The sequence below is a fragment of the Molothrus aeneus genome, chromosome 2, assembly GCF_037042795.1.
Source record: "Molothrus aeneus isolate 106 chromosome 2, BPBGC_Maene_1.0, whole genome shotgun sequence".
Taxonomy (NCBI): domain Eukaryota; kingdom Metazoa; phylum Chordata; class Aves; order Passeriformes; family Icteridae; genus Molothrus; species Molothrus aeneus.
This window is the reverse complement of record NC_089647.1, coordinates 52,421,972-52,448,510: the sequence shown is the minus strand read 5'-3', so window position 1 is coordinate 52,448,510 and position 26,539 is coordinate 52,421,972. Positions and strand designations below refer to the sequence as shown.

General features: G+C 44.4%; 1 protein-coding gene across 2 annotated transcripts; it reads right to left on the bottom strand.

The window, feature by feature from the left end:
* Positions 1–151: 151 nt before the first annotated feature.
* On the bottom strand, positions 152–25,483 carry TMEM272 (transmembrane protein 272). Of its 2 annotated transcripts, XM_066544951.1 has the most exons (5): positions 25,193–25,483; positions 21,625–21,708; positions 14,412–14,471; positions 8,065–8,147; positions 152–5,257 (listed from the first exon to the last, which is right to left on the bottom strand). In XM_066544951.1, the coding sequence occupies exons 2-5, from the start codon at positions 21,680–21,682 to the stop codon at positions 4,895–4,897; spliced, it is 564 nt and encodes a 187-aa protein (XP_066401048.1). In that variant the 5' UTR covers positions 21,683–21,708; positions 25,193–25,483; the 3' UTR covers positions 152–4,894. The 2 variants fall into 2 exon arrangements, with proteins under 2 accessions (XP_066401048.1, XP_066401049.1); XM_066544952.1 differs by lacking the exons at positions 8,065–8,147; positions 21,625–21,708; positions 25,193–25,483.
* Positions 25,484–26,539: the final 1,056 nt, after the last annotated feature.

Sequence of the window (26,539 nt, the reverse complement as noted above, 5' to 3'; positions counted from 1 at the left end):
GAAGAGTCAGTATGGCTGAGATTCAAATCTGTGGGCGAAATCAGTCTCTGATATAACTATTCATCTCAGCAAAATTGCAGCAGGCTTGATTAAAATTATCATGACTGGTAAATGTAAAGTACCTTAATTTTAAGACTGCAGTCACATAGTCTTATGCACTTACACTCATTTTTATTCAAATGAGACATTTGGTAGAAAATCATTGTTACAAACACATATACATGATTTCTCAGAATTCCATACAATTTGTTCAGAAATCTTTCAATATGACATTGTTCTTTTCAGCACTTTCCTTGTACTATGCAATATCAGGTGGCACTTGCCAGCCTTTTTTATTTTCCCTCAAGTACTATACTTTCTAAAAAAAACATTTTTTGTTTCTTCCTATGGCTGATACCTGAGGGATCTGCATCTACTCCAGCAGTGAACAGGAACCTGAAGAAACCTGTGCCACCAATCAACAGTTTCAGTTTGCAGTCCTGATGTAACAATTATTTCTGTATTACATGTAGAAATAGAAGCGTCCTCCTTGTTATGCAAAGTCCCTACCAACTAGAATTTGGAGAATATTAATTATCTGAGAAAATATTCAAGATAACTTACAGAAACTGGTCTAATTTAAAATGTTGTACAATATATATGAGTTACCGTCAGTTTCATCTTTGTAGCCCTTGGCCTGTAAAGTCAAAGCATTTAGGATCTTTTACACCAACTGTTCCTATTTCAGGATCTGGGACATTTGAAACAGGTCTTGGCACAAAGAAGCAGAAGCTATTCTAGGTTATTTTTTTTTTCTGCACAGTTACCTTGTAGTTTTAAAGTCTGATGTCTTGGGACCTCATAAAGCTCAGAGCAAGTGCTCTGTGAGAGAGATCATCTTCTCTTACAGCACAGCGTTCTGGTTTCCAGTCCTGAGAAGATGAGGTCTGTGGTATGTCTGATGCTCTTCTTTTCTCTCTTCTTTGGGCCAGCAGGTAGGAGCTGTCTGTGTTCAACATTTGGAGTGAAGGGTTGCTTGTCTGTCTGCTGCTTCTAAAATAGCTGTGGAAAGCTACTTTCTAGAGCTTTGGAATCTTATGCCTATTGCTAAAGAAGGTGGAGTAGTAGGAGGACAAATATACTGTGGCAAATAAACTGTAATGACTGTAACTTATTTCATGGCTCCTGACAGTGCACTTGTATGTGTGTGTATAGAGTCAGTGTGTGCAGACAGAATTGTCTTTGGGTCTTCATATTACTAGATTTCTGTAGTACTCACAACTAGCAGTGAGCTGGCTATCCTAGCCATTGAAGTAATGTATATTTTTTCTTTTAAATACTGGAAATAGATCTTTCCTTCTCAAGAAGGGGAGCTGATATAACTGAAACAGAGCTGGTTTCCTGCATTGTAGTCAATGTTGAGTGCATAATAATTAGCTTAAGGGTGTATTTTGTTTAGTTTTTCAGTAGACGTTTATATAACTGTGGGAAGAAAATTAACATTTTCAATTTGTAATTTTAGTCTAGTGGCAAAATTAAAATTAAACATTTTAAGGTGTAGACTGTATTTTCAGCTGCTTGACCTTTGGGCTGTAATGACTTAATTCCTCCACAGCTGTTTGCTGAGGTGCCACACCTACTTCTGTAAGGAACTCGGCATTTGTCTGGGACACCATCATTTTGTGGCAATTCAAAATGCTGCTGCTTGCAAGTTAAGGTGCTGTGGCCTGTACATACGTTCATAGTTTGCCCCTAAGTGAGATAAAGTGTCTTCAATTAAACTGTTTTCATTTAGATTTGAGTGCTATTGGGGCAACTTGAGAGAAACTGTGCAGCTGGTGGGTCAGAAGAGTCACTGTGACTCAGGTGTATCTAATGACATGTCCAAACCAGGTATCCCTGCTCCAGTCCTGCAAGATTCCAGTCTGCTGAAAGTGCAGAAGGCATGCTTAGATTCCTTTGGGCACAGAACTGATGGCTCCAACTGCTTTGGAGGTGTTGATGTTCTCACTCGTATGTGCCATAGCGTATTGATGTACACATGGTAAAGGTAGATTCTATCAGTGCAGAATTTTTCTCTCTTGGTTGTAGCAAAGTGTTTTAGTTTTGTTCAGTTTGTATAACTTCAAAATATTTCAAAAATGTATTTTGCCTCATTAATACAACCTCTATAAATTTGTGTTTGTACCAACCAGGTGTTTAACACTAGCACAGTGACTTAGCAGCACTTTCCCAAGATGTCAGTGGATGCCCTGGATTCTCATATCTGAAGAATTAATCCTCCATGTCAGACTATAGAGAATCAGTCAGTCTTAGCCTCCATGAATAAGGCATAGGCCTCAGGTTTAATGTTGTGTGGCTGAAATTTGGCAAATCATTGCACATCTGCTAGCTGCTGTAACCATGCTCACGAAAGCACACAGCAAACACAAGACAATGTCACCTTACATCTCTTCTCCTCTGGGCTGAACTAAAATCTCCTCTTATTTGCTCCAATAGGAGAACATCATCACTTGCTGTGAGATCACTACAATCAATTCAGACTTAGGTCAGGAGTATAAGCCCTTAATTCCTGGTGATTAAGAGTGATTCTAGCAGTATTTTCCAACAGGGAAGTTTGTACAGGGGCCCTGTGGGTGGAGCTACTTTTTTGTTAAATTTCTTTTGCACTGTCAACTGAGTATAATTTTCTGGTTTTACCCCTGTTCCAGGCTTCTGGGTAAAGTTCCTGTGTAATGATAAACAGCTGCTCTGTTGCATTTGAATGATGGATGGAGTTATGCCTTCTGATAGGCAATTTCTTAAATATTTTGGGTTCTTAACAAATGAAAGATGCTCTCCACTGAAGGTAAAATCCCATAGATCAGTTCAGAACTGAACCCTGAAATCCTGAAGCCCGAGTCATGAGCCATTGTAGTGTTTGTGGTGGGAAAGAGGAATTCTAGCATCTCACCATTGGCAGCAGTTATGTTTCAGAAAAGTGAGGGGCAGTGGAGAGTGTGGTGGAGCAGCTCTTCGGGGAAACAGAGCCAGTGATTTTTCCCAGATCCAATCTGAGGCCCACAAATAAAAGGAAATATTTCCACTGGTCCCATTTCCCTACATAAAACTGTGCATGGCCTAAGCCAGCAGTATTAGTAATACCTATTCCAGGGATTTCTGAATGGGGCAGCCTGGCTCTGACCTGTCCTGAATGGATGCTGCAGAACAGAGGAATGCTACACTGACGCTGCCCTCATGTCAGATTATTTCATCTTTGTCCTACCTTCTTTCTAATATTAGTTCTCTGGAAATAAACAGTTCATAAATCTGGGGCCTGAATTAAAATCCTTGTAAACCAAATGCAGGCTTATCTATACAATAGCTGGTGAGATAAATGTTCTTGTTTGAAGACAGGTGTTCCTACAGATGTAACACTGCTTTCAGGCTCAGTCCCAGGAAGCATGGTTGAGCAGATCCTGTTCAGCTGTGGCATATTGTTGAGCTCTTTTACATATTTCACCCTTTCACAGGCATTTTATAACCCTTTTGGGTTTCTCTAAAACACAAGTTTCAGCTGTGTGGGTTTTAACAGACAAAATACACAAAACACACATCTTTTCCTGTGCCTTGGGCCACCCTCAAGCTCATCTAGAGGGGAGCCCCTCCATTTTGACCACATTAACATAAGTGCATAAGAGCAAAAGCAGAAAGAGCACTTTTACACTGCATTCATCAACACATGAAAAAACAATCTACCAGGACCACTTCTGGGGTTGTTCCATTACATGTCACAAAAAAAAAAAATTGTCTCTCTGCATGCTGGTGCTTTTAAAGCTGCTGCTGCTGACTGAAAAGCTGCTTGCATTACATCTGTCCATTAAGTACAGATTTCCATATGTACAGCACCAAGATGAACAAATCAAATGTACATTCACACCACAACCAGAGAACTGCTGTAGAGAACACATCTGCCTGAAATTCTCACATCCCCACCCAAGTCTTGTTGTTGTGGTCTATATTCAAAATACCAAGGTAACATCATCAGTTTTTCTATGAACTTGATCACAATGGTTTGACAGTAATCTTTGTGTTAGTGTGGTATTGGCAAATTACTGCTATAGAAAAAGTGTATCCCCTGACTGGGGAATGCTGAGCCCTGTTGAAGCACCAATCTGACACTCAGTAGTTCAGTTCTTTGTTCTGCCAAAGACTTGCAAAGCAGCCTTGGCTCAACTTTGGATGTATTGGATATATATGGATGTATTCTGGTTTAGCCTCAAAGTCAGATATAGACACTTCTTAATCTAAGTTCAGAAGAGACCTGAGGGCCATATTCAGGCTGCCTTTTATACAAGCTCATATTGCTATCACAGCTGCTTACTGGCCAGTCTGACAGGGGCCTGAATAGCTCTCTAGTGAGCATCTCGGTTACTATCGGAGTCCACAGAGTCCATGAGCTTTGCTAAGTGGCCTGAATACAACCCGTTGTCTCAGCTCCCCCATCTGTAACTCAGGGACAATAGCAAACCTCAGCAAGACTATGGGGAGATGTTCAGATCCCAGTGAAGAGGACAACATGGCTACTTTTATAGGCAAAGATGTACTGTGCTATATACAACATAAGGAGGGACCTGGTTTTAGAGGGGTTTGCCATCTGCAAGAGCTCCCTCCTGGTAAAACATCCAGAGTTAAAAAATGGGATGTAAAAGTTAGCAGGAGTATACCCTAGCACCTGCAGCAGCATTTTTGCATAGACTATGCTGTATTCCAGCATAGCTATTTCCAGATGGCACTGTATTTTTTAATTTCCCCTTGAAGTTGACTGCTATCATACAGATATATCATACAACAAAGATGTACACAAGGTTGAATTATTGCCTGTTCTTTGTTGTACACGCTTTCCCAAACATCTAGAGATTTATTTATGTAGCATTTAGTCTTCCTCAGAAGAGAATCTTTGCCTGGAAAAACAGTATATGCAGCAGCTACAAAAGATAAGGAGAAACAGAACAGTATGGCTAATAATGAGAACACCAACAGCAAAAATGTACAGAGTTTTGTCACAGTAATCCTGAGGCTGATGAAAAGGCGGGATGAAATTTGGCAGATACACAGAAAAAACCCAGTAGTTCCCAAGAATGAACCAGAGAAAGAGGAAAAGACTGAGGGTTAGGTGGACGTAGTACTTGTGAGCATTCTGCCTCCAGGGATACTCATCGTCATCGTCATCATCAATCACAACAGACTTGGAAAGCAGCTGCCTCATCCTGGTTGAGTCGTACAGCAGGAGAGTCACCTGGAGGCATTGGGGGAGAAAAGGGAATAAGTAAAGTGGCTGCAGAGAGTCTGAACACCTTCTGGCCACTGACAGTCTTTGGGTCAAATAAAATTGGATGTGGGAAAACAGAAAGCTAAGGAGCCACAAATGAGGCAGGTACTTCTGGAAAATAATGCATTTTTTCCTTGTAGGTTATTCACCAGTGGGGGTCATACACTGGAAAAAAATTGCTGATGGAAAGGCATGAGAACAGATTGTGCAGGGAGATGGCAGCAGCTCCCACGCTGGAGACTTTTAAGAACAGATTACAGTAACTGCTAAATGACTTAAGTAGTGTAGTTCCTGCCTTGTAGTGGGTAGATTTTTCTCTTCTAACTCTATTTTTCCATGGTTATAAAGTTGGATCAGTTTATATCAAATTATAAAGCATATAGACTATGACTTAAACCTCAAAGAAATTGCTTTAGATACTTGCAATGTACTGTTGTCAAATTTTCTTCAATTAAGTGCCATTTTCCCAGATTGCCCCATTCCTGCCTTCAGTCAAAACTAGCAGAGAAATATGTGAAATAGCATGATGCCTGGTGGTTAGGAAGGGCTGGTATACAGGGAAATGCAGTAGGACTCATCAGTGATGCCTGGATTTCTCATTTAGTCTTGACAATACAAAGAACACAGGTAGATTCACTGGGATTCTCAGTCATGTTCTCTTTCACAGAGTTATAATCTGTGCTCATTTTTCTGCTTGAAATGAAAAAGAAGAGCATCCCTCATTTTACACTCTTCTTTCTCCAGAACACTGGCCAAGGAAAACCTGTTCGGGTGTGTATTTTTCCAGGCTCAGATTTTATTCCATGTGCCCCATTTTCAATAGGAAAAGCTTAGCAAGAGAATCCAGAGTTTTCTCTTATTCTTTCTCTTCTCTGGAAAACTGTTTGGTTATACATAAATGATTAAATATTTGTTCACAAAACCAACTGGTTTTCCAGCCCAGATGTTGGTACCAGTTTTTGAGAAACACAGTTTAAAGTCCGAGCACCAACATAGGCAAAAAAATGGTGTTTCCACTGATGTCTCACATCCAGCTGAGCACTCAAAGCAACAGGCTTGCTCAAACTATCATCTTTTCATATGAACATTTGCTTTACACAGACTCATGAGGCACTGGAGGGATAAACCTGCCTGGCCAGTGGCTCTGAGGTTTCTGCATGAGGGTGCCTGTGGCTGTGCTTCAGTCCACTTAGCTTTCAGCTCAGCACTCAGGTTCTCTCAAGCTCAGCAATGAGAATGGAGTTAAATGGCAGATGAGTATTGGGTTTGAGGCAGTCAGAGAGACCTCCCAGGTAGATTTATGGATCTCAACTGCATTTAAGTAGTTCACAGAAAGTGCATTTAATTCTTATGGATATTGCCTTGCCAAGCGTGATTGAAGAAATTGCTGGCAGTCGCTCACATTGTTACTAGCTGCTGAACATACATTTATGGAGCAGCATGGCATGAATTCAGCAGGCCTCTCTGGGTGCTCTAGGATGGTTCAGTTGCCTTGGTGAACAGTTACCATTGCTTTTTAAAAGACTGGAGGTGGTAAAGAAATAGATGAGGAGCCTACAGACTGCACAGATCTGGGCTAGAATGACTTGCTATTATATGATGTCCATCACAGGACAGCATCCTTTCAGACTTCATCCTGCACCCATTCTGTGACCTTTTAACTTTCAGAGCTCAAGCGAGGGCACTGCTGGATGAAGTCAGTGCAGTCCAGTGAACAGAACAGAGGCCACAGTTCAGACGGGCGAGAGACTTGAATTTGGCTGCAGACCACGTGCTGAGATAACACGTGAGTGAAGCTAATCAAGTTCTGACCAAATGCATTGCCAAACTGCAAAGTAAGCAGTCCTGCTGTCAACTGAAGTAAAATTCAAAGCATTTTTTGATGTCAGCATCAATATTAACTGATCCGTTTGCCACCTTAGTTTTAGTGAGAAAAACTGACTTTTAACAGAAATGGCTAAGAACGAGTCAACATTTTTTATGAAAGCTTCAGTCCACTAGCCTCAAAATTGCCTTTCAGTTGCTCCCTAAAAGCCAGTTAACACCATCTGAAAAGGACTGTCAGAACAGGGTGGATCCTTTAGAGTCTACACAGAGTTATATAGCTTTATAGTGACCAGGGTTTATCACAGGTATGAGGGTGCCTCTACTTGTCAAACTGCCAGACTGGGGCTCAGCAAAGATAGAAGTGAGCACAGCCCACTAGAAGACAGATAGCTGTGGTTAGAAAATGGTGCATCTAGATTAATAAGCCCTGCTGTGTTGCAAGGATATATTTACTTTGTCAGGAAGTGATTCTGCTGCAGTCATTTTCTTCTGGCCAGGTCAGAGTGGGAGTAAATTGAACTTGTGAAGGACTATGTACAAACACAAGTGGTTTTGTAGTACTCCCAAAGCAAGGAGAGTAACGTAGCTTTTTGTCCTGTCTGTATGAAAATAATGGAGAAAGATTTGACATGCTTGGAGGATTACTTGTGGAAAAAGGACCCCATTTACCACAGGCATCCATGTTAAGTAGTCATTTCCCTCAGTAGGGATGGTAGCACAGATGCTGTGGTGCAGGAGAAAGTCACACCACAATGTGTGGGACAATGCTGAGCTCATTAGCAGCTCACTTGACTGACAGGTGCTTTTGGTGCTGGAACAAGCACAGCCTGATCCTGTAGCGCTCCAGCACTGGGTGCATGTGGCTGTGTGGAACTATCATCATGTCTTAACTAGCAAGTCAGAGTCGAGTCACACAAAATATTTTTCACACACAGAAGGCACATTACCTTTAAGCTGCCAATCACGCCACCCACCAACAGATATAAGGGAATCAGTGGCTGAACTGGGCAGTCTTCCAAAAACTTCATTCCTGAATGGCAAAAATGGATGTTTGTTATCTCAAGTGACCAGATAGTGCAACAAGCTGTACAGCAAGAATTATAGATGCTGTAAGTGAAATGTCTTGCTTACACCCAAGACTTGTATCCTGTGTCTGTTGAAATGGGGGCTGAATTAAAAGGGGGCTGCACCTGCCACTAGAGGAGTGAGGGCCATGAACAAGCAAAAGGCAAGAGAAGGAAGAGAGATAGCAAAGGCAAAACCAACATTACTATTTTCTGGCAATACTAATTGCAGCCACATATAGGGTCATTAGCTTCAGCCACAGCTCTTTGTTAAATGAACCATTGACTGAGCTGGACAGGAAATCAGTGGTAGAAAATTCGCTGAAAATCAAAACTACAAAAAGAAGGAATTCTGATAAACTTCCCCCAGGATTTTCCTGCTCATTAGTTCCTATAAGTATGGCATGTTCCTGAGTCAGATGGCTGGAAGCTTGGGAGCCAATACCCGTGGGTGCACCTGGAACTGTTTTTGCTTTCCAGGCAGCTGATAGGGAGCTGTAGAAGCTCAAGTTTCCAAGGTGTTTGGGTTGCTGGAGGATAAAAGAATTGGTTGTTATGGAGCTGAGGACCCTGGCAACCCTCAAATCTACTGCAAGAAAGAGAAAGTTGGGTAAGTTTTAGGGAAGAGAGTGTATGGCTGTGTGAGGATGTTGCTGGCAGTAGAGACTGAAGCTTGTGATACAGGTCTGTGGCAGTGAAAATCATCTGTCCAAATATAGATGTCTGCAATGCAGGCATCCATATGTGAGCTAGTTTTCTACACTCTGAAGTCAATAGGGAGAAATAGGCACTTGTAAAATTCAATTCATTTTTCCTAAGAGATGCATGTGAAATGGGTCGGTGGAGTTGGTCCCTGAAAGCACTTCTGTCTCTCCATGGCTGTACAAGGAATCCAGACAGCCAGCTGTAGGTACCTGTAAGTTAGCTGGGATGAATCCCCTGCCCAAGTCTCTTACCCAATGGCATCTTCAGAAATTTTAAACAGTTCATTACACTGTAATTTTATTGATATTTATCCCATGTTTCAGGGCTTTGACAAATCAGTTGCACAGGGTAGAAAGGATGTTCTGTTTTCTTCTTGCTATATAAATAGTTTGCAAGGAAATATTCTGACTTTTCTCTGAATAATTGGGGTTACCTAGTTGCAGGATACCAAAAGGAATGTGCAAGTCTTAGTGCTAAGCATCTCTCAGGTGAAACATCTTGCCTCCATTTTCAGAACTACATTGAATAGGAGGAATTAGGAAAGAAGTACCAGTGGGTTTTGGTTTGGTGGAGTTTTTTTGGTTGTTTTGGAGGTTTTTTTTTGTTTTGGTTTGGCTTTTCTTTTATATAGCTGTAATCCTGTTTAGCTTGTCAATTTGCCCACCAAATCCACTGCTAGTGCTGGTCCATAACATTGCTCATGTCCTGAACCTCTCCTGCACTCTTTGCATGGTATAATACAGGTGCTCTGGATTGTGGTTGCTTGCTACAGGTCTGACTTTAGTCACAGGACATGGGACAGTGTTTTGTGGTCTGCAGTTTTGTGATCCCCTGTGTGTAAGGGCTCTGGACTCTTCTATACCAAGCATTTATTACCAACCTTTGTATAAATGAAAAAGGCTGCACTTAGATGGATTTGGACTCTCTCCCCTTTCATTCTTATTACAAAGCTGTGATTTTTTGGCCATTTTGCCACTATGTAACACTGGGACCTGATCAGACTCCCAGCTTTACAGGGGTGGGCAGCAGGGAAATTGTCACAAATTACATCAAATTCATCAGAAAGCTGCTGCCAAGGTTTCCAAAGTTCTTGGCCATCTAAAAGCCTGCCACAAAAGCAGCTGGCCAGGGATCACTGGGAATATATTTCAGTTTAGGAACCTAGGCAATTTCTATTTCCAATGTGTTAACTGAGATTTCAATTTGAGGGGGAAAAAAAGTCAAGAAAAAATGCCTTTCTTTTTTTTCTCATGCTGCTCCGATTCCGATTCTCTTTCCCAGACAAATCTATTATGGTATCCTTTCATATATATATATATATATATATATATATATATATATATATATAACATGATATCAGTCAGTCTTGGGAAGGATTTGAGTGACAGACAGCAGCACTCTGTAGGTTTTAGGAGAATACTGCAGACAGATATGAAAGCAAAAGAGTAGGTCAAAGCAGGTGATACAGTAGTAACTTTAAAAATACACCCCAAGGTGTGAATAGGAAATGTGGACCTACAGTTGACAGATGGGCACTGGTATTTGTTACAGTGAAATCAGCAAATGTGCCAATCAGTTCTCACACAGCGTGTTTGGTTTATCTGGGAGCACCAAAACTTGTTGGAAAGCAACAGATTCTTTTCCATAAGCAACAGATATGTTCTCCTTTAACTGCTAGAGATGGGATATATGGACCGTGAGAGATCAAAGGTCTGCTTCTACTGCAATGCTCCCTGCAAGCCAGAGCAATCTGTGGTTCAGAGTGAAAAGCAATTGAGCCTGACCACAACACAGACCAGCACAGGAGTCCAAATGAATGAACCAAAGACCTGTGCAAGGTCAGACACAGCCTGAACAGCATCCAAAGGGGAAAAAACAAGAGATGGGAGGCTTGGGAAAGCAGAGGTACTTGCACATTTTACCTCTTGGCTACCACAGAACAACACTGCAATGGGATCCAGGACACAGGGTCCAGCAAGTGGAAAGAGCGCTTGTGAGCAAACAGGACATGAGCTTCTCTAAGGGCACCATTTGGGGCAGTGCTCTGGCATGGCCCATAAAGGATTGCTACCAAGTGTCCTTGTGACTCATGATTATCCATGAGATGAGGGGTCAGGAAGAATGAAAATCAGTACAGCATTGGTCTCTTTTTATCTGCTTTACTCTTCTCAGCTGAAATGGCTGAAGTACACCCATAGGAAAGGAGGGCTGCTTATAGCAAGGCTGATCTGCTCTTTGGTGCATACTACACAACTTTATTCCTAATGGAAGGCAGAGACCTCAACATGCCAGGCCATTTTCAGGTGTTCCTCGTGGATGGCTGCAGCTGCCATCTCTTAGCACAGACCTCAGTCGAGCCCTGACTGTGGGCCTTACACTTGGATCTAGTGCTGCAGAGAATTTATCTCAAAGAAATTGCTTTTGGGCACCATTTTATCAGAAAGCATGTCAGCATATCAGAGGACTGGCTGAGGGACTGGAATGCAAGGAAAGATTGTGTAAACAACTACTGCTAAAGCACAAAACTGGTTCCCACGTAAAGGCACAGAGTAAGAGAATAGGCTTCAGACGATTCTCAGGAGCATTTGAGATTTGAGGAATTATTTGGTGTTGAGTGTGAGGAGTAGTACTTGGTTAAATTTGAACAGGAGGCAATTTAGGCTGCTTATTAAAAAAACCCCATGTCATCAGCTTTCAAATGTGATTTAGCTACCCTTAGGATATTCTGTATATAAAGGTACTCTGGACAACATACAAGAACGGGTTATTGAGAGTAATCCTTCGCTGTCCCGGAAACTAAAAAAAAATTTTAAATAAATCTTTATATCTTTGGAGTGTTCAGTGAAAAAAGGGATCTTCTCTGCCAGTAAAAGTGAAAAAGCTGCTAAACAGTCTATGGCTTAAGTGATGTCACAAGTCTACAGCATGGAAAATATGCTGAGTCCTTTTCATGTTTCTTGAATTATACTGTGATTTACAACATTATCGAATTTTAAGAGTGTATGATATTAGGGTGTAATTATTACTGGGGCTGCCTGTTATTAATCTCTGAGTTTTAACAAGTATTTTATCTCTCAGTTTTTCTCTGTAGGAAGCAAGAGCCAAAATGACTGGAGGCACATCAGCAAGTTTTTTTCTGAGATTGTGGCAACAGAATATTATCAGAAAATCATAGGATTTTGCTTGGAAAATAAATATCAGCATTTTCCTTGACATTTCATTTTCCTAAAAATACCTTTGCTGATATAGAGCTGCAGGAAACCAATATCCTCTGACAACACTACATTATAGTGTTAATTTCAGTAAGTTGTGGGGGAAAAAAGAGCTCTGTATCTGATGCAGGAGATATCCAGAGCTCCAGGCTAATATCTTACTATAGACTTTCCACTTCTCACTGATCTTAAAGATACTGTGAAATATTCCTGAGAAATTATATTTGCAAGTGGTCAGATTCCAGACCTGGATTCATTTCCAGAAGGCAGGATGTCAGTATGCATGGAAACCATACCACATTTTGTATTATACCTTCCCATCCCTATTTCACAGTTCAGGCATATTCAGCCTGGGGAAAAGCTAAAGCTAGAATCTTCTTAAGGGATAAATAGCAATTTTAAGTCATGGATAAATATAAGAGCAGAAGTGTTGAGATGTAGCAGTTCAGTCCATTTCCCTACTTCCTAATTGCTCCCCAATCCCTCGTTAGAACTCCCTGGTTCCTAATTAGGACATCCTAATTGGAATCCCACCATAGTCATGAGTGGTACTTTGAAAGCCCCAGATTAAGGGAATAGCACCAGCTGAACACTTATTATGTGGGTTTGGATAACTATCCATGCCAATGGGCCAGGCATCACTACTGCCTTAAGTCACCTTATCTCAAGGCAGACACCTAAGAGAGGGTGTGGGAATTTCCCTTAACAGCCTCCAAGGACAACACACAGACCTCAGCCTGGCTGTGGATGCACACAGTCTGAGTTTAGATGGGATGCAGCTTGCCCTCAGCACCTGCATCTAGAGTTCCTTTGAACCATGCTTCATGAGGAACGAGGCACCAGGTGAACAGCTTCTCAAAGACAAGGGCTCTTGAGGACTTTGAATTCAAAGTGATCTGGATACACTGGAAAAAGGCATTCAAAATCTACAAGACAAAAACTGATAGAACAAAACTCTGTGTGTAGGGGAGGAAACTTCAAGGTAAATAAAAAATGAGCTATGTCTGGTAGGGAGCAGCACTGCCAAAAACCATCTGGGCTTACAATGCACCATAAACTAAATTGGAGGAAATGAGTTAGTGCAGAGAGACCATGTTTCATTTTGAGGTGTGTTTACAGAAATCCTGCATGTTAAACAGAGGAGCTAATTACTCTGCACTGCTCATTCCTCAGGTCTCAGCTGGAGGCCTGTGTTACATCATTCTTTTATTAATAAGGAAAAATCCTTACATTGCACAGAGGTCAAAGGAGGGAGGTAAAAATGGAAAAAAAAAAAAAAAGCTACAGAAACAGTGACCTGTGAGGTCAGGATGAAAGAATTAGGTTTTTAAGACCTCTGGGAAAACAAAAGAAAAGATGGAGCAGGGTTATAATAGCAGCCTTCAAACAGTTCAGAGGATCTTTTGAGTAGGACAGTGACCAATATGTTTTTGTGACCACAGTGGGCAAGACAGGCTGTAATCTGTTTCATTTGCCATAGGAAAGATTCTGGTTGGATATGGGGAAAAATATTTTGTCTTTGAGAGCAATAAAATGTTGAAATAGCCTCCTTGGGAAGCCATGGAATTTCCTTGAGCAAGGGCAAGTCAGACATCTGTCAGGGATGCTGTGAGCACATGGGCCTGTCTAAAAGCAGAGGTGGATTGGTGTCTCCACTGATGTTTCTCAAGTGGGGTTCACAACCCATATGGAGGATGTGAAAGACTCAAAGGGAACAATGAAGTGTTACAGAAAAAACAAAGATCTATATTAATGGTAAGGGAAAGGTGATGTTTAAGAAAAGAGGGACCTTATGCAGTTTAAAATGGTATAAAATTCTGCAGCTCAAGGGATTTTCCTTTCTTAAATATTTGATCTTGAAATGCTACTCACAAATCCAGCCTTCGAGGGCAGATCAGCCAAAAACCAGGTCTGACTTTCAAAAAGGTGGAGAAATAGCAACCTACAACATCTCTTTTTCCCTTACAGCAATATGTTTCTATAATTTTTTGCAGTGTAGTTAATACAGAGGGATCCTGAGTAATGAAATCTTCTCATATGTCAGATTCTGAGCTTCCTCCCACAGACAAAGCTGGGTTTTGAGGTAAAACACACTGGAGGGGTTTTTAAGATAAACAGGGTCAGAATTCAAGTACTCCTTCATTCCTGATACAGAGTGTGGGCTGAGATTCTGTCTGAAGCTAAAGTACCAAGACAGGGGTTTAACAGTTGGAAACCCTGAATTTTCCAGTTCCTTTCTTCCACCAGATATGTTAACCTGCCACAGAGTGCCAGGAAGTTTCTATTTTCAATTTACTTTAGTTGACAACTTACCTATAAAAGTCATGGACAGTGGTAAGGCAAGGAAAGCAAGGAGCCCAAATATAAAGCATGCTGTGAAGGAGAAAAGAAAAACAGTGTTATTTGGGCTAGCTCAAGTTTAGAGTCCCGCATTTCCATCTAGTTCTTTACAGAAGCTCTGTAAATCCACACAATTGTGTAGGAAGAAATGCAGTGCACTTGATCGGGGTGGGAATATCACCTGCGTGGTGCAGCATTTGCAGTGATGAGACCAGCACATGTTTTATCACTTCCAGGATGCAGTGAGAGACACAAACTGCTTTTGAAGCTACTACTTGCAGCTTGTCTTAATCCAAGGGCAAGGAGTCATCCACTGCTGCCTTATCCTGCATCCTTTTCAGAGGCACTGCCAGGCGACTGTGCAGTAACAAAAAATTCTGCATCAGCTGATCCATGGCAACTGATGAGCCATATCTGTTTGCTAAGCAAATAGCAGCTTTAATGCCATTCCACTTACTTTTCACTGATCGCTAAATAAACTGTCTTTATCACAGATGTGAATAGTTTCTGGCTGGTCTAACTCCCTGACCCAGCTTAGCTCGCAAGCACAAAGGCAGCTGCGCTGTTGCAGCTGGAGTGGGATTTGTCATTGGGATAGATCAGCTTAAGCTGTGTGGAAGGATGCTCTTAGGGGTACACACAGACTCTCCCTGCGGGTGAGTGGACCTGAGGGGCTTACCTACTCCCTAGAGAGCTGCTGGTGTATCTGAGCCCTGATATTTCCCCTACACAGCCAGGTGCTGCAGAGGATGAGTGTTTACCTTCCCGGTGGGTGAGGGTCACTAGTGTCTAGAACAGTGTGAGCAGCCTGTCTCACAAGAGCTGTCACCTCTGTGCCTAATCGTGAACACTTGGCAACATTAAAGTGAAACGCTGCCCTGCCAAATGAGAGTAAAACGTAATGAGGACATTCTGTGGCAAGTGTCCCTTCAGAGCCCTCCCAGAAATGGCTCAGGCTGCAAGTGGGTGCCTCAGGGTGCCAAAGTGCAGGTGCGCATAGATTGCAGAGGGGCTGAGAAGCGCACGGATAAGAAAAGGAGTAGGACATCTCCTTGGAGGCTTGCAAAAAAAACCTTGGAGCAAGTATTTGGATTTGGCTTGGGACCAGCCCTTTCCCTGGGTAAGCTGTGTCCTGCAGTTCCTCGTGCCAGAGAACTGCAACCTCGGCAAGGTGCACGGTGTCCCCCTGGCCGCGCAGGAGCAGGGACACTGCCAGCACCCTGCGGACAGTGCCACTCTGGAAAATTCTGCAGCACTGCCAAAATACCACCCTCAGGCTGCCTTAGAGAAAAAGGGCAACATCACTGCCTCTGTTTTCTGGAAGGAGAAACAGAGAGGACATAGGAGCAGCATCAAAATTCAGAGCAGATCCATCAGGCTTTCTGACTCGCAGACACTTTTCATGGGAACACACCATCCCCCACATGCTGCTCGTGTTTTCTCCACAGAGAACCAGGATCTTACACTTAAGCCCTTGAGAAACCATCTTTCTCAGAAGTAGCATGTTTGTTATCTCCATGAACTAGGAGAGACTGAGGGTATTTTGAGCTGAAGAAAGCACTTCTGTTCCTTTGTGCCACCCCCTCCTCCTTTCCCTGTCGGCCAGCCTCCCTCTCTCTCTCTCTCTCTCTCCCTCTCCCTCTCATTTTTGCTCAGACTCCTATCTCAAGTGCTGCATAATACAGAAATTCTTCCTCTGCTTGAATAGTGTCCTACACTTGACTAAGCTCTTTCAACCACTGACAGCCTCTCATTAGAACAACTTAGCCTAGAGCCTCCCTTTTCACCACATTTCACATTTTGTGCTAGCTCCTCTTGCCGTTATCTAGACTATTCTTTCATATCAAGAAGTGATGGTATTGTAAATGAGTTGGGCTTCCAACATCATTTGTGGGCAAACAGTGCCCAGAGGCTGGGCAACCCATTTATCTGGTGCCCAAAGGGGTGTCGCTTAGGTCTGCAGGCATTGCACCGACTGCCTGGTGTGGCCACAAGTGCTGCCACTGCAGCGCAGCCCTCGGAGCGACGTCACCCCTCTGCCTGTGCTTTCGCAGCTGCCTTCTGTCCCTGCTGCAAGGGAAGTGCTCAGGAGCCCGGGAGGAGGAGGAGGAGGAGGAGGAGGAGGCGGCGGCATCGTGTCATTTGTTAGTTGTGCAGCGCCTGCTCTGCCTGAGCCCGGGGAGGGACGCTGCAGTAAGCTCTGGAAAAAGCTCAGGGGGCTCATGTGCTCGCGAGGCTGCACATCTGGCACACAGGTGTCCGTGTTTTCTGGTGTCTGACATCTGCCCAGCAGCCCGCTTTTGGAGGGGAGAAGTGGGAGGTAGAGACCACTCAGAGCTCAAGAGAAAGAGATGATGGTTCATTAATTCCGCTCCCAAAGCAGGCGCTGGGAATGTATTTACTCATTATCTCCCCATTCAACTACAGCCTCTTAGGTCTCGAATTGGAGGGGCAGATGCATAGTCTGGGAAGGCTTCCAGATCCATGTTTAACAAAGTGAGACTCTTCAACAATTGCCTACACAACTGGCAGGGCTCTGCAGCCACCCTCAGTGTCGCTAGCAGCGCTGAAGACTGATTTTCCCTGGATGTGTGGGGGTTTCACAGAAATGCTGCTCAGCCGGCATACACGCATTCTCTGCCCGGGTTTGTCTGGGCTGTGCTGCCCCGTTCTGGTCCGAAGACAAATTGCTTCAGAGAATGGTACTTGCCGCAGGGTAGCCCGGCTCAGCAGAGAGGACGCTGCTCTTCAGGCAGGTCCCACGTGTGGGGCTTGTGGTGTTTTTGTATCGGAGATATCGCCCCACAGGCTGGCCAGAGGAGACCCTGGTCCCATTCCTGGAGTAAGTAGCAAAAAAGGGCTGGTAGTCTCTGAACACACAGCACAGCCAGGGAAGTGTTTCCAGGCATGCCTCGAAAGGGTGGGTATTCCATGAAGCTGGTGCCTGGGCATCAGGCAGGAGACCTCCCTGCTCTGTATCAGCAGGGCAGCGCCTGCTGGGGCACTGATGAAGTCCAGCTGTGGGATCCTAACGTGCTGGGAAATGGATGGAGGGAAGAGCTCGTGTCTGGGATCACACCAGAGGAAGAAGAGAACTAGTGGCTGAATAGCTTGCACATTCCTTGAAATCTGTGCTCACAAAAATTAGATCAGTGGGTGCAGGTTTTGTGTCTCCTGCCCAGCAGTACAGTCAGCTGATACAAATCTGCTGTTTGGCTGAATTCCTCTTGCCAGGATTTCCCCACAGATGTAAACACGCTTAAGATCTCTGTTGACATTTTGGCTGTATGTCATGGTCTCTCTTCTGTCTGATGCCTGAGCCTTTGCATCTTACACAGCCACGCCCCTGCACTGCAGCTCTCCTCCCAGTTCTCTGCCACTGCCTGTTGTGCCTGGCCTCAGGACACACAGCCTGTTGCCCTCTGGCATTTGCTTGGCATCTGGAGGCAGTACTGGAGGCGACACCAATTCACCCGTGGGCTCCTCAGACTTCATTTTGTGGCCACGAGTTTTCCAAGCACTTGAAAGTTACAGATCAGCTCACGCTGTCCCTATTTACTTTGAGGAGAGAGAAAAAATTCTTTCTTTTCAGGTAAGAGTCTTCACAAGATTTTCAGCAGCTATTTATGAATATAAATCTCAATCTACCTATTCTCCTCTGTAGTATGCTAATACAGCTGTAGTGCAAGCTGCTCAGTAGAGTGAAAAGGTCTCTGATAATAAATACAGTAATAAATGAAGTGTTTGTTACATTACCATCACTCCCAGGTGCTGCTGTAGTCTGTCAGGTTCTGGATAAAAAAAGAAATTTTTATTTTTTTACATGAGATACTACCAGCTTCCAAACAAAGTCTGCAGTTACCCTAGGATTTATCTGCATGAACAAGCTGAGGAGCAAAACTCTGTGTGAAAATCTGCCAAAGTATGCCCTTCGGACAACACCCTGTGGGAATGCTGCTCTGAAGGGGCCTGACTCCCAGCAGTCTGGGTGTTAAGAAATTTGGGTCAAATGCAGTTGGCAGGGCCCCATGCCTGCTGATGCCCTGAGGCAGGCGCAGATGGCAATGCAGTAGCTCAGCAAGCAGTGTCACAGTGTGCTGCACTGCAGCATGGGTGCTGTAACAGGCTGGAGTGCAGATGGGGAACAGGTATTTGCATCCTTGTTTTATTCCTTCATGGAATCTGCAGGCATCCCCTGCAGTGCTGGTAGGCGCTTGGAGAAAAGAAAGAATGCAGCCTGTGAGGGTGTGGTGGTGGCAGAGAAGGTCTCGATGGATCTTTCTGGGGAACCAGCCCCAGTAAGATTGTGTGTTTTACAGACAGGATGAGTCTGCCCATGATTTTGGTAGCTGTGATCACTAGCTGTCTTTCTGTGCTTTCAAGTCACAGGAAAATGTCACTATCTCAGATGGGATATGCAGAAAAGACTTGAATGAAGTAACATGAAGGAAAGGAATTAAATCTGTTCAGCTTGGCCGGCCACCACCAAATAAGAAAATAACAGCGAGGTTTGAGCACTCAAAACCAGACCTGTGAGTGATCCAAAGAGTAGAGACATGAGATATCCTTGAGCAAAACCAAAAACTGTCTGTTCATGAGGCTAATGCCACAGCAAGGAGATATATTGATGGAATAATCTCTGGGGATGAAGGGCAGGAATCCCATCCCTGGCATGACTGAATCCCTTGACCAGACTAGATACTCAGAAGCTGGAGGATTCAGGGTAGGGAACAGCCATTCCCATGGAGGCCTCTAGTTCCCCCAAAAGGAAAAAACCACCATTTGAGGCAGGGGAAGTGTGAGGAAACTGACCAAATCCCAGCTCAGGGCCACCAGCTCTTTGCTGTGCTCCACCACTCCTTGATTAGGCAGGGCTGAATTACTGCAATATAGAACTTTGGTACCCAGATATCAGCATCACATCACCTAAAATTTATGTCCTAGGTGTAGCTGCCTTGGGGGTTGAGCAATATTGCAGTGTGTCTAGCCTGGATTTTATATTATGCCTCTGGATACTGAACTACAGTTACGCCATGGTCTAAATTCTGGATTTGGCCCCTTGTGAATAATTTCCAGAAGTAATTTTATAACAATATTGAGGCATTACATATAGAGCCATTCAGTTTGCTTTGCAGTAGACCCAGGGTAGTGGATTAGGCTTTTTTATTTTGGTCAGTAAATTGAAGACTGAACTTAAATTGCTACACCAAGAATGAAAAGATGCTCCACAGGTGGGTTCTTGGGGCTCTTGGGAGTTATTTCAATACCAGCAGACCAAAGGTACAAATGTGGATTTTGCTGAAAAGGTCTTTGAAAAATAAATACAGGATGATGAGGAAAAGTGAAATTAAGCATCACTGCATTTTAATGAACATAAAAATCAATTTTGAATGCATTAGCTGATCCATAGCTAAAGCTGAGCTTATTTTGAACTTAAGCATGATAAGAACCTGAAGATATTTTTCTGGAATGATATTTCTGAGCTCCTCACACATGGGTAACTTTTCAGGTACCCAAGAGGGTACTTCTGGTGTAGAAGAGGATAGTTGAGATCAGAACTAATCCCAATCTTTAAAAAAAAAATTCTAAAGGATTAATTATTTTCTCTCTCATTATTGAAATTCCAGTGGTAATTTAATAACAGGGAACGGTAACATTTTCCTTGTAGACACTAGGAACAAAAATCAGAGAAAATACCACTTTTGACCTTTTAAATTGTGATATTCACCGATGAGTCCAGATCCTCCCTGCATGTCCTTTCTGCAGGATGTGAGGGATTCCACAGGGACCAGTTGGGTCCCAATTCCACTCCCAGACACTCTTCACAGTGTAATGAGGGTGCATACTCTGCACCCCTTGTTTTCCATCACTCCCCAGCCCTCCTTTCCCCTAGGGCAGTGATAAGCATGAAAAAATGGGCCAGAAAATATCCTCTCCTTCCCTACCTGTGCCTGGTTTCTGCAGGGAGGCCTGGATTGATCTTTCTGTCCCTTTGGCCTGATTTTCTCTGCCTGGTTGTAAGACAGCGAGCAGTTGAGGGGTTTAATCATTAATAAAAGTTCATTCTGAGCTTTGAGAGCCTTTCAGGCAAAGCAAAGATCAGGAATATAGAAGACTCCAAGGTAACACCCTAGACTGGCAAATGCAGCAATTAGTGTGGGTAAAGTATCAGTTAGGAAGAGTGGTCAAGGGGTTTGCTGCTTCATGTATTTGAGGGGAATTAGAAATAGAAGTGAAAGCAAAAGGTACTTGCAACTCAGAGTGAAAAAGAGATCCATTCAGGAGGAGTAAGCTGCTTTAAAACCCATGGATTTTAACCTCCTGCTGAGGAGACTGCTTCCCTGATCTTACAACACCCCACCTCTGAAGTGTGTTTCTCCTGTGCCTCTGTGCAGCTTGCACAGCTTCACCCCAGGTCAACTTTCTGCTGTGTTGCTGCTGAGAGCAAGAACCAGCCTGTTCCACCAGCTGTCAGCTCATTACAGCCCTGTGTCCTCCACCCTGGGTGGGGAGAACCAGTTTAAACTTTAAAACCTGAGCAAGCCCAGGCTGTCATGCAAAAGAACCTCTGTCCAGATAACTGATGCTTCCAACCCCCAGCAAGGGGCTGCTTATGGGGGATACCCCCACCTAGATGGCCCTTGTGCCAGGGAGCAGGCCAGCAAAGGGAAGAATAACCTGTCCCAGATCTCACTGGGTGAAAGGGGGATATCCCTGACCATATTCCATCCCCAGACTTGTGTCCCTGTGCCATCACACAGGCTGGCAGCAGTTTTGCTTGGTGGGAATCACTCCTAGGAGAGTTTGTTCCCAGGCTGGCTGTGCTGCTCTTCATGAGGTGATTTCCCCTGTGGATGCTTCTGCTGCACTATGTGTAAGGTAACACTTCAGAGAGGAGGCAAACACATTATTTGCTTAGGCTGTCTGTTGCTGCCCATATTTAGGTACATGGTGATGTTTGTTTGAAATTTTGTGCTGGTTGCTATACTTCAAATACTGCAACAGGCAGCTGCTGTTAGGGTAGAGCTACTATTGCACACTCCATCCATTCCCAAAATTATTTAGGAAAGGAAACTTCAGTGGAAGGTTCAGGTGGGACTTGGTACCATTGTGATTCCTTTGTATACTTGGCTTAGTAACAGAGCTGCTTAAATATGTGAGGCCATGGCTACCAGAACTGCCTTACCATTGCTGGCAATTTTAGATATGCACCGGTGGCAGGCTTTCTCCAGGCCAGCAGCCATGGTGGGTGGTGAGCCCTCTGGGGTGCCTGTGGAGACACAGAAATTGATATGGCTATGAGAAGTGTCTTCACCTTACTAAGTATCTTGCCTCAGAGTACCCTCGCTCATGCTGGCAGGCTTTCACCACCCTCAAAAACCCCAAGCACACACAAACCCAGCCAGCAGTGTGGCAAACCAAGAGGCAGGTATGCCTTCCAGCAGCCCCAAGCTTGCCTGCTGGGGATGATGCTCGAGCCCTGGGGTCACAGGGAGGCTGGGGGAGAAGTGTTAATGCCATCTTCCTGAAAGCTATGAAAGGTTCTATCTTCACCTTGATTGGGTTTCGGGCAGAACAAAGTATTTAACTCTTACGAGAAAACCCAGGAAAACAGGTGGGGCTTGGTACACAAACCTCAGCAAGAATTGACTAGTGAGCAAAAATTAATTAAAGAAAAAAAGGAGGAGAGAAGATGAAAAGAGTTTTAAGGTCAAGGAGGATTCTGAAGAAGAATATGGAATAAAAACTGCAAACCACAGGGAGCCCAGAACAACATGCCTTTGACAGAAAAGTATCTGGATTAGAAAGTAGCTCCTTGTAAAGAAGAATTTTTACAAGGTGGGGTGAGGGATGAGCAAGCAGCCAGGCATCCAAGCTCTGGCCTCAGACAGCACCAGACAGTTAAGTGGCATTCCACATCAATGGGAGTGTGGAAAGCTCACACACACACACACACACACACACACAAAAACACACACCACATGCTCCAAGCTGCAGCTTCTGGCCAGGGTCACCACAAGTCTGCCACTACCAGCAGCTGTGTGACAGAGGAAGGTGTGTGTGGAGGAGGCCAGGATAAGGGAAGCTGCATTCCTGCACCTACCTCAAAATAGCCCCTGGATTTCTTAATGATTAGAGAGCAGTATTTTAAGCTTAGCCTCACTGTTTTAAATTGCCATGAGATCCACCCTAGGGCTTTCTTGTGCAATGCTGTGTGTCCAGCTTGGCCCAGAGCCTACTAGGGACCACAGGGCCCCAGGCATGTACTAAAGATAAAGACAGACTTGTTCAACCAGCTGATCCATGGCCATACCCCTCTCCAAAGTCTGTCCAAGCCCTACTAGTCATGGCTGAGCAGAGGAGGCTGTCCCCAAGCCCAGACAGGACCCTCTGCTGCCGTGGGAAGGGGATGGGGTTTGCTCCTTGCACAATGGCATTGCAGGTTCTGTTTCCTGGCAGTTAATAGAGGCAGGTGTGGTTTTACCTGTGGGTGAATGACCAAGCAAGAGTCAGGGACTGAGGCATTCACAGACATCCCACCAGGTCAGTAACCCTTGCAGGCAGCAGCCAGCCACCAATGTATACATGCAGGTTTCTGGTGTGCCTGATCTCATCAGATGTCTCATGGAATTTAGCTCTCCTTTTCCAGCCCCCATCTTCATATCCCAGAGAACATCTCCTTCAGTACTGAATGATGGACTGGAATGGAAATTACATGTGAGTGCCTGACCTCTGGTGAGTGCATGTGTCTCAGAGTAGCCACCAAACCTTCTTCAGCAGAGCAAATACTGTGCCTATGGGCTGCAACTATTGATGATAATTTCAAGGAAAAAAATAAGCACTGTTGCATGCTCAGAGAAAACAGAAAAGAGGAAGGGAAACTGGTACTTTTCCCATGCAAATGACATATTAACTTTAAAGCTTTCAGTGCAGGTTTGTTTCTAGAAGATGCACAAGCAGGCATTCATTTTGCATCTGGCAATGTCTGCTGACAAAGGTGTTCTAAATTGTGCATAGATAGGGAATATTAGTCATTATGTAAATGTTTATAACTAAAATTACTTTTACAGCAGTAATTCTTACAGAAACAATATTAATCAATCCAATGCCATATTAAAAATCAGTTAAATATCAAGTTATCTTAAAAAGAATTCATTGTGGCTGGGAATGCTGTTTTCCCATAAGCAGAGGGTAAACCGGACTTTTTTGTCTTTATTTACTGCTCTTTTACACTAAAGAAAGACAAATTGAAGGAGGACTCGGTATCTGGAAGCATGTCACCATCTAGTGACAGAGCCCAGAAGTGACTGTGATTCAGAGCTCAGGGTGTGCTGTTCTAACAGGTGAGATAAAGAAATCAATTTCATGATGGATGTGCACAAAGCCCGTTCACACAAGAACACAACACACATAACTACCAGGTAATGGTTTCAGTCCTTAGATGTTGGCTTGGACTTCTCCAGGACTGACAAATCCCTCAGAGAATTCATTCTATTTGCCAGATAAAGAGGTGTAGCCCCTTTCCCCCATACCTTTGGTGATTCTGCAGAAGCTGCTGTGGGTGTTAAGGATGAATTATTTTCTTTTGTGCCAATGCATGAGGGTGCTAAAGTGCAATTCAGCGGCCAGGCAGCTGCAAAATGGTTTTGTTTCACAGCTGAAGCAGAGAAGTTGTCACTGAAACTCACAGGAAACTAAAATTGGCACAGCACAAAGACTGGTGGCATACAAGGGCAGGAAGGTGTCCTGCCCCACTATACCTGCTCCCAGTTTGATAGTGAGTTGGGAAAGTCATACAAAAAACATAAAACTAAGCCGGGAAAAAAATTTAAAGACCAAGCCAACTTCTGGACCTCTTCCCATCAGTCCTTGCCTGAGTTTGTTTCCCCAGTGGAAAGGGACCTGCCCTTGGGTTAGAAGGGCCAGCAAACAGTGAGGACAAGTCTCTGAACCCCTTGCAGGAGGCTGGAGCCATTCCATACAGCTGCTTTTTAGGGTGGCAGCTTGCAGCTGAGCCACACCAGAGTCACAGCACCCCTGTGCCTCTTCCAGGCTGTCTGACACTCCTCACTGAGTGCCCTCGCAGCCAGGTTTGCCCACCCAGAACAGATGCTGTGTCTCACATTACTGCCGCCTGTTGCTCTCAGTTCCTTGTCCCTTACAAGCAGCAGTGATAAGTGTGTGTAGAACAGACCCTCCAGCCTGATTGCTTTGTTATTTCAGCTAGTTTTAGCTTTAACTATTTTTCTGGTCATTATTCTCATCCTAAATGTTTAGCTAATAGGAGTCAAAAGAGGGTGAGCACTGACTGGTGCATGCCTGACCTACAGCAAAGCCAGAAGACAACTTCAGGCTGGAGCCACCATGTGTCAGTCCAAACAAGAGCCATGTCCATCCACAGTGGTACTACGGTGTTCAAAGACTTTTCAAATTGAGCTCTTCTCTCCCAGATGCAGGTGCCCCACTCTGCGCTGGTGGACACAGCAGGCAGAATTGGTGGGGCTTCCTAAGATCCCAGTTCCCACTTGATGGCTTCTGACTGCCAGGAGATCCCTGCTGGGACACAGGAGGTGTACATGGGCCAGCAAACCCCTCCGGAGCAAAGGCTCTTCTCTAAGGACTGCTAGAGGGAACAATTGCTTTTTATTTTCTGAAATATTCCGAGCAAAGTCCTCTTCCAGACCCAGTTTCCTAACAAACCACAAAGCCCCACACCGGCTTTCATTGTCCAGGTCCCAGCAAACCCCTCTTACCTGAGAGTGCAGTGGGTGCCAAATCCGTTCACCTGCACGTGTGGGAGATGGGGCAGAGGAACAGCAAAATCCAGCCTTCGGTGGGAGCCAGCTGGGAGAGCCCTCTCTGCTGGGACCCCAGAGCTCTGCCTGGCTCCTGGGACTCTGCCCGTGGGCGGTGAGGCACGGAGGGGGGCCCTGCTGCCTTTTATTCCTGCTGGCCTCCGGCTCTCACCGCTCTCCACAGCAGCAGCACCGTGGGCGCTGTGGGATGCAGGAGCGCTTGCCGGCGGAGCCCATCCTCATTAGGCTTCCCCACTCCCACGGCTGGCTGCAGCCACAGCCCACCCTGTGCCGTTCCAGGGTGACAGCAGGGGGAAGCAAAGGACCCCACACAACTGTGACTGTACAGGAAGGGGGAAAAAAAACCAACAAAAAGCCACCAACAAATTTCTTTCGCTAAGTCTTTTATTTTTGAGGGGAAGAATTATTTATTCAGAAATCAGTAGAGAGTGGTAAGTACTTGGTTCATTCTTCATGCAATTCCCCCCCTTCCTCATCAATGCAGCTGATAGAGCTCTTTGCAAACTGCCACGTGTATCACCTTAGCTGTTGGGTCTTTATGTCTTGTGTCACCCTGGCAGAGTGTCACCTATTTGTTAGGTGGCTACCTGCTAGATCACCTTCCCATCAGCAGGTGACCATCTGGCATCTCAGGTGTAATTATAGGTATGGGTAATCTGCTGGAAAGCCCTTGTTTCTGCACAAGAAAAAGTGGGTTTGAGGGAGAGCACATCTGCAGGAGGAGTGACAGCATTAATAAAGATTGATGTGTGTTTTGAGTCCGTTCAGGAAGGCCCTGCAAGACAGAAAGGGTTACCTGCTTCATTAGTCACCAGCAGGGAGCTGACAAAGTGCCTGCTCCGGCTCAGAAAAACAATTCTGCCTTCAGCTGCCAGGTTTGCACAGTTCATCACAATATAACTCCCACTGCCACACATTTTGCATTAAGAAAATGGGTCCACACTGGGTTAGCCAAGGTAAAGAAAATGATGGTGTTTGATGGGTGACTTTGCAGCACATGCACAACCACAGCCACAGGCTGGTTCTTACACTCCCTGTGCTTTTCCCTGCAGCAAGGTCCAATATGCTGGCAAAAGCCCTGACCTCATGGTGCTGTGGCTGTCTGATTGCCATAGCCTTGCAGAGTGAAAATTTTGGTGGAGGAAATTTGGCAGTGAAGCAGAAGGTGAGGCTGTGGCCTTTATCCATTGCACTGAAGCAGGAGTTTATTTGAGCACTCAGACAAGGAAGCCATGCACTCTGTATGGCAATGAAGAGAGCAGGAGGACACTTCTGGAAGACTCT